The sequence below is a fragment of the Solanum pennellii genome, chromosome 7 (genome assembly GCF_001406875.1).
Source record: "Solanum pennellii chromosome 7, SPENNV200".
Classification (NCBI taxonomy): Eukaryota; Viridiplantae; Streptophyta; class Magnoliopsida; order Solanales; family Solanaceae; genus Solanum; species Solanum pennellii.
In genome coordinates this window covers 1,234,539-1,243,159 of record NC_028643.1, presented here as the reverse complement: position 1 = coordinate 1,243,159, position 8,621 = coordinate 1,234,539, and the positions used below count along the sequence as shown (strand labels likewise).

Here is an 8,621-nt window from a genome sequence, read left to right as displayed (position 1 = left end):
TATATATATATATATATATCATCCATATAACCAAACAATCCCTTGATTGGATTATTATGAGAACTTGAGTTGATAAGACAACTTTGACCCTATCTTCTTCACAACTTGCTATATATATGGTGCTACATGTTAAAGGTGTAGAAACACACTAAAAGAAAAAAACTTAACTACTAGAATTTTATTTTTTTTTTCAAAAAAAATGGTGCAAATAAATATGAAAATTGCAATTTCATTTGTGATTGTTATAGTTTTCTTGAGATGGATATGGAAATTCTTGGATTGGGTTTGGATTCATCCCAAAAAATTGGAAAAAAGACTCAAATTAGAAGGTTTGAAAGGAAGTTCTTACAAATTTTTACTTGGAGATATGAAGGAAATTAATTCAATGGTTGAAGAAGCAAAATCCAAGCCTATTAATTTCACTAATGACTATATTTCTAGAGTTTTCCCTCACTTCAACAAGTTAATTATGGAATATGGTATGTCTATCTCGTTTCAATTTATACGATATAGTTTAATTAAATTTATATTCTTTTGTTTTAATTTTTTAAAAATATTATTATATTCGTATCTGGTTTTTCGATTTGATTACTACATATATGATCATTTGAATCTTTTTACAAAATCTGAACAATATAAGATTGATTAAAGTTTAGAAAAGAAATAAAGAATTTTGAGAAGTGTGATCTTTAAATATTTGTACCATTTATGTGGTTATAAATTTTTTAAAACTTTTGTAATCCAGAATATCTATATCTATATATATATTATATTACATATATGTGAAAAAAAAAGGACTAAGAGGTTTGAAAAAAGTAGTCTGTTCACATTGCTATAAAAAAAACTATTTCCACTAGTATAAATACAATTTAAGTGGTTATATCAAGTTTTATATTCTAAATTACCATATTAGGATCAATATAAAAGTTGAACTTTTAAATCAGTTATATATGATAGTTTGAAAAAAAAAATTACACTGTCAGTATATCAAAATTATATACTTATAATTTTTTGCACTCACTATATAAGTAATTTTATGATAAGCTTCAACTTATAATCTAAAACTAGTAAATAATCTGCTATCACATGTTAAATTACATTGTTAGATCATTTTTACCTATTTGTTTCAAGATTTTACATTTTAAGTATATTTAAAATTTTGAATGATCTAATAATGTACAATATAATTTATACTGACGATATATATAGTTAAAAATTATTATGTATTTTGTAGGTAAGAATTGTTATACATGGTTGGGTCCAAAACCAACAATGTTGATCTCTGAGCCTGAATTTATAAGGGAAATTTTATCAAAAAGTTATATTTACCAAAAAATTCAAGGCAATCCAATCACTAAGTTACTAGCACAAGGGCTAGCAAGTTATGAAACAGACAAATGGGCTAAGCATAGAAGAATTATCAACCCTGCCTTTCACCTTGACAAGTTGAAGGTACTTTTAATATCTAATTCATTTATTTCTTTTCATTCAATGTCTGATATTTATTGTATGGTCGAATGGATTATGGTTATACACGTTAGAAAGAAAGTTGCCTTTTTGGTCCCTAGAAATTTCTAAATTGTAATTTAGATTCGTGTTGGAAAGTCTTACAAGGGACTTGGATCCAAAGCCAGAGCCAATATTATAGTTATAGCTCGGGTATAATTCAATAATTTTTGTTCAAGATTTGTATTTATGTTTAAAAAAAAAACTTAATAATTTATTCAAAATCGGGTAAACAAAAAGAATTATGATTCACAACTCATAAACTAAAAACTTGGATTCACCTTTCTTAAACTCGTCAACTCGAAACCTTTAATCAAGCATAGAGAGATACTTCATGACCTCTAAGGGTCATCCTAGATCACTTTTTTTAAAATTACATCGGGGTAGTGAAATGGAAAAATAAGGCGGGGTGGGGAGTCAAACCCTGGTCAATAAGATGAGAATTGAGATAGTCAATTAACTGAGTTATTACAATCCCACCACATCTTAAATCGCTTTTTTTTTTTTAACTATGATTAATTATTATTATTTTTGTGTATATATAGCACATGCTACCATCATTCTACTTGAGTTGTTGTGACATGATCAACAAATTGGACAATATAGTTTCATCAAAGGGATCAGAGATAGATGTGTGGCCATTTTTGCAAACTTTGACAAGTGATGCAATTTCAAGAACAGCATTTGGTAGTAATTATGAAGAAGGAAGGCAAATATTTGAGCTACAAAAGGAACAAGCTGATTTAATTATACAAGCAGCAAGGTGGATATACATCCCTGGATGGAGGTAAATTCCATTTACAAAATTATACACGTCGATATATCTTCTGTCAAATTAAAGTAACTGAATTTTATACAAAGGTCATAATAAAGTCGTAAAAACTATATTTTGTCATATAAAAGTATATATATACACAATGTCAAGGGATCCATCCACGGTTTGTGGTGAAGTGGTAAGTACTCCCTCATCTTTAATCAGAGGTCTCGAGTTCGAGTACCCTTGGATACAGATTCGTCTTTGTTCGGAAACACTTTACTTCCAATGTGGGACTTCCTAGCGCGAAATCTAGATTTTATTGTTATATTATTAACTCTTGTAGTTGATATGGAACAATAGGTTTGTGCCAACAAAAAGGAACAAGAGGATAAAGCAAATAGCAAAGGAAGTGAGATCATTAGTGTTGGGAATTATCAACAATAGAATAAAGGAAATGAAAGAAGGTGAAGCTACAAGAGATGATTTATTAGGTATATTATTGGAATCAAATTTCAAAGAAATACAAATTCATCATGAAAACAAGAATTTTGGAATGACAATTGATGAAGTGATTGAAGAATGCAAATTATTTTATTTTGCTGGTCAAGAAACTACTTCAGTATTACTTGTTTGGACTTTGATTTTGTTGAGTAAACATTTGGATTGGCAAGAAAAAGCTAGACAAGAAGTTCATCAAGTATTTGGAAGTAACAAGCCTAACTATGACATGTTGAATCAATTGAAAGTTGTAAGTATCTCCAAATATTCTATCTGTGTATTTGGTACGATAAAAGTCATTTTCTGATGTTTGGTATGACAAAAGTCAAGACACTTTTATATCAAAATAAAGGTAATCATGAGTTTTGACATTATCATTAAACCTAACTTTTCGAATGAAGACGCGACCTATATGTTGTATGTTATACCTTCTTAGTTTAACGTATCTTGTGAATGACTTCTGTCGTACCAACCATGTTGAAATTTTCAATATTTTTCACTACTTATTTCTTTCAACAGGTAACAATGATACTCAATGAGGTTCTAAGGTTATATCCACCAGGAACTATGATTGGTAGAAGAGTACAAAAAGAGACAAAATTAGGGCACTTGTCATTGCCTGCAGGGATGTTACTATTGTTGCCAACAATTTATTTGCAACATGATAATGAAATATGGGGTGATGATGCAAAAGAGTTCAATCCAATGAGGTTTAGTGAAGGAGTTAATAAAGCAACAAAAGGTAAATTTGCATATTTTCCATTTAGTTGGGGACCAAGAATATGCATTGGACAAAATTTTGCTATGTTAGAGGCAAAAATGGCACTTGCAATGATTTTACAACACTATGCTCTTGAGTTATCTCCATCTTATTCACATGCTCCTCATACAATCATCACTCTCCAACCTCAACATGGTGCTCCATTGATTTTGCGCAAGTTGTAGAGTCTTGTTCACATCAGAACTCTCAAGTTACGCGTATTTGGTTGAGAGAGTATATAGTACTAAAATGGTTGACCCTAGTCGCACTCCTTCTTTAGCTATCTCCATTTTGTGTTGTAGTTGTTATGTTTGCTTGTATGAGTAATGAGATGTAAAGTCCTCGTGTTGAATTTCTCCTTTAAACAACCTTAGTTTGTTTGGGATTGAGACGCAGTTGTTTGTATATAGATTTGATATATCTACTTTAGCTAGTATGTACTTTACTTTTGTTCTAGCTACAACTCTATGTTTTTGAGCTCTCACCATGTTATACACATGCATATTAGCTCAAAATTCACAGCTTCGTCAATAACATCGTGATAGTTTTATTCATATCACACGACATACTAATCATATAAATCCCACAACATTACATAGTCATTTCATTACACAGTACTGGTTTGAGCAAAATCACACTGATAATATGATACTAATAGTACTTAGGGTACTAACTTGGTAGTAGATAATATGGTTGTAACTGTGGCATTTCACCCTCCGCGGAGAGCATAGCATATGTATAGCTCTCCGCTCCCTGTCAACTACAACGAAATGCAGATTAAGTTCTTGCATAGCTGCTACACTGCAGCCGCGCTACTTCAGAGATGAAAGTGACAATCTGATACCTTAGACAAATGCAAAGAAATTACTAGCAATTTCATTTCTTCACGCAGGTCATCATCCATCTAGTTAGCCACGAAAAAGAGAAAAGTATTAGGAAGGAAGATGTGCGTGTATTTATAATCTTCGAGAAGGTAAGTTGCTCGATCAGAGGAGATCTTTACCGCTAAGTGCCAAGACAATTGCAACTTTACATTCAATGAAAAGACTCTGTCTCTGCAAACTGACCTGATGAAGAGTTTTCAGTGATTTATTGCTAACCACATGAGTGGCCAAGTCAGGCGCGAGCCCTCGCTCACCAATGCAACCTTCCTGCTCGACTCTGGGAACAGAATTTATGAAATAGAAGTGATCTTCATAAAGCACAGACAAGCTCGAAGAAATTACTGGATACTTCACTTCATGCAGGTCATCAATCTAGTAAACCAGGAAAATAAAATCATATTAGAAACAAAATAAGGCAAATACTTCTAATCACCCAGAGATATGTTGCACATAAGATGATAGGTAGTTAGGTCATCAAAGTTTTCTTTACTATTAAACTTCACATTCAAGGACAAGATAACGTCGCTGCCCACAGACCTGAAGATCTCCGAGTAATTTTTTGTTAAGCACAGGAGAAGCTGAGTAAGGCGAGAGCCCTCGCGCACCAGTACAGGCTTCCTGCTCCACTCCTGCACTGGTATTTGTGAAGTTACTTAATTGCTATTCAGAATCTTCGTAAACTTCACCATCATCAGAAAGTTCATCAAAAGCTCTAACATCAAGCTGGTAACGGAGAATTCCTCCAATGCCACCAAAACCACGGCAAAACTGAGATCCTTCCTGTGATTTATTGGTAACGAACTCCAAACTACAACCAAATTTCCTGTACTCATTCGCAAACCACTCAAGTAATGACAATTTATCCTGAACTTCTAATTCAGCATTTGTATCAGGATCACGGAAGTTACTTTGGACAGTGTCTTGCTCCTTGTTCAAGTGCTTGATGATTGTTTCTCCGGAGGTGTTATTTTTCAGCACATACCTATTAATGTCTAGATTTTCCCACACAATTAGGGTCTCAATAGCACCCATTTCCAGAACCTTCAAGGTATCATCAACCCCAAAAACATACTTCCCGGTGTCCTGACTGATCTCCTCAAAATACTTACCTATCAATTTCTTCTCTTGTATAAATTTCACATTGGCCAAGACCTCGGCAGATAGCTCAATTGCTTGATTGAAACCGTTCTCCCCTCCATACGAAACATCGACCACATTTAAAATCTTTGCCTGAAGACGAGGATCAAACATATCAGACTGGCTAAGCTCCGTCTTAAAGTCAGCTGATCCAGCTAATATCAAGCCTGAAACATTGGGCTGGCTGGTAGCAGGATTAATATAAAATTGGGTTGCAAGCTCGGCTGTTTTCCTCACATAGTTGTGACGTTTCTCCATCCGAAGACGAGCAAAACGCAGTGCAGACTGACCTCCTCTTCCATGTTTTTTGGGCAGATCAACACTAAACTTGTGAAGGACCTCCCTGGTATTGCCACTCAATGTCCCAAAAAGTGTCCCATTCCCATCCATCACAATAAACCCGAACTTGTCATCGGATTCCAGAAGTTCATTCAGGGCTTCTGTATGGAACTTGTTATCACAAAGATACAGAGAAGCGTTAATGGGCCTGAAGGGCTCAAAATCAATTGTAACCTTCTTCTCTTTCCCATCTTCAGTTATGATTGTTCCGGTATAAAGCACAAGCCCGTTCGGTGGAACCTTATTGTAGAGTTTAAGTCTCTGCTGAGCAGATGTGATTGCACCCAGTACAGATTGACGATTCACTCTACTTTTGATGTTTGACGCAGTTCCAAACTCATCGCCAAGCATCTTAGTGACCCTAGATACTTGATCCCGTGGAGGCATGATTAGAGAAATCATGCTGGTACCATTGCCTCGAGCAGCTTCGAGTGCCTTTATAAGTTTCTTGATCTTCCATATCTCGATATTCTTATCATTATCGTGACTGTCAGCCATCACTGAATATCAACCTGTAGTTCAACGATCCTCAGATTAGTCGAAAGACTCAAGTAAGTAGAGCTAACACCAAGTAAAAAACAAATGCCAAACCATCAAATAAACAAATCAATTGACATCTATCGAGTGCTAAACTTATGACGGGCAGAACAAGTTTATTATTTTCGAGTAAAGCTACAATATCCCTTTAGAAGTTAATATAGGAACTTCGACAAGCTTGGTAACAATCCAGCTTTCCCCACATCCACAACCAAGCTTTGTAATGCATCCAATTTTGTACTCACACAATTAAACATCTACTCTCATTCATAATCTTCGCTAGTTCACTATTTTAACACGGCCTAGTGTTACAGTGACAAAATAAGTTCTTCACAGGGTTAATCTACATAACAAATTTCATTAATCATAACGAGTGTTCAATTATAGCGTGTAAGATTCACTTTCTTTAGAAAAAATTCAGCAAATTCTCCAATAAAAGTAACTACCATAAACTTGATTTATACAATAATATCTAGTTTAAGCAATCAGTTTCATAATCCAAACAAGACAAAAAAAAACACAGCATCCATAGATAATAGCGTAAATCATACAGATACTTCACGTAGTTAGATTGATCATACCTCAAATAACGACAAACAACAATAAAAATGATAAATAACAATCGAATAAATCACTCGTCAATATGTAAAAGGAAAACACAAATTACAAGTTTCAAACCAAAAAAAAAAAATCGAAAACGGGAGTTCAGCAAACACACCTTATTGAAGTAACTAACATGAAGTAGATCACATAGTACTCTTATCTAGTTTAAACCATCAGTTTCAAAATCCAAACCAAACAAAAAGAAAGGAAACATAAACAGAATCTATAGATAACAATATTGCTCGATGCTTCAATTAGTTAGATCGATCATACCTTAAATAACCAAATATTATAATAAAAAGGGGGAAAAAATGAATATATCACTCATTATATGGGAAAAGGGAACACAAATTTCACCTTTTCATACACAAAAAAAAGATCGAAAAGCAAGCTTCGCCAACACACATAAAGTAGATTATATCATAACATCTTGTTCAAATCAAAAACTTCATAATCCAAACCAAACAACAACAACAACAACAAACGCAATCTCACAGGTGGAGTCTAAGTAGGGTAATGTGTACTGACTTATCCTTTAAAAGATAGAGAGATTATTTTCGATAGATCCTCAGCTGAACGAATAACAATCCAAACCACCCACACAAAAAAAATACACATGATACATAGATAAAAATATAAATCAATACGAATACTTCATCTATCTAGATCGATCATACCTCAAATAACCAAAAAATCAAAACATATAAACAAATAAATCACTCATTTATATCGCGAAAAATCAACACAAATATCAGCTTTCACAGAGAAAAAAAAATACAGTATTTTCTCCAATAAAAATTAATCATACAGTATTATTTAGCTTAAATTTTCAGTTTCATAATATGAATCAAACAAAAAAAAATCAAAAAAAATCACAAAATTCGATCTATCAAATTCATGCCTCAAATAACCAAAAATTATATCAAAAAAGTAACAAATCACTCATCAATATTCGAAAAATAAACACAAAATTCAACATTCAAACTAAAAAAAAATCGAAAATTATTTTAGCTAACGTACCTTATATTCGAGAGAGATGAAAAAAAAAATTTGCAGATCAATAGAGATGAAAGAAAAGACTGACACGGCAGTTTATGAAATTTTAGAGAAAATGGAGGGGCTCTTATTTATATATAGTTATTTTATAAGGGCCCACAATGAAAATATATTAAAATATTGACTTTTCTTTTTGTGAATTTACAATTTACTCCCTCTAGGGATATTTTATTCTTTTATTTTCTTTAAATAGAAATCAAACACTTGGCTATTACATGTCAATTGTTCCTTGGTATTATTTTATAGATTTTCGAATCAAACTTTTATTGCGACATGTTATGAATTCTCTCACGATAATAATAGGTTGATTAGTGTCGAGCTTTGACACACGTGTTTTGACTATATATGTTTGTAATAACTCAAAATAAATGACATAACAGTTTATACCCGTCTAAATATGTCAATGGTCATTACGAGTATGCAATATTTTGAATTTTGGAAGTTTCACGTACCACTCGTAACATCTCGCGTATGTTAGTCTAAATTTCTACACAAATGATATCAAAGTGTTGAATTCTCCATAAATAGTATATTTTTTAAGAGT

At 32.8% G+C, this 8,621-nt stretch overlaps 2 protein-coding genes across 3 annotated transcripts; one reads left to right on the top strand and one right to left on the bottom strand.

Moving 5' to 3' along the window:
• The first annotated feature begins 145 nt into the window (after nt 1-145).
• Nucleotides 146-4,005, top strand: LOC107026227 (cytochrome P450 CYP72A219-like). The gene is made up of 5 exons (XM_015227125.2): nt 146-479; nt 1,235-1,452; nt 2,052-2,293; nt 2,624-3,011; nt 3,281-4,005. Exons 1-5 carry the CDS (start codon nt 200-202, stop codon nt 3,704-3,706), a joined length of 1,554 nt encoding a protein of 517 aa, XP_015082611.1. The 5' UTR covers nt 146-199; the 3' UTR covers nt 3,707-4,005.
• Nucleotides 4,006-4,048: 43 nt separating this feature from the next.
• Nucleotides 4,049-8,127, bottom strand: LOC107026228 (eukaryotic peptide chain release factor subunit 1-3-like). Of its 2 annotated transcripts, none has more exons than XM_027918362.1 (4): nt 8,042-8,127; nt 4,943-6,393; nt 4,525-4,777; nt 4,049-4,425 (listed from the first exon to the last, which is right to left on the bottom strand). In XM_027918362.1, exon 2 carries the CDS (start codon nt 6,377-6,379, stop codon nt 5,066-5,068), a length of 1,314 nt encoding a protein of 437 aa, XP_027774163.1. In that variant the 5' UTR covers nt 6,380-6,393; nt 8,042-8,127; the 3' UTR covers nt 4,049-4,425; nt 4,525-4,777; nt 4,943-5,065. The 2 variants fall into 2 exon arrangements, with proteins under 2 accessions (XP_027774163.1, XP_015082612.1); XM_015227126.2 differs by having other exon boundaries at nt 4,589-4,777.
• Between the last annotated feature and the right edge of the window lie 494 nt (nt 8,128-8,621).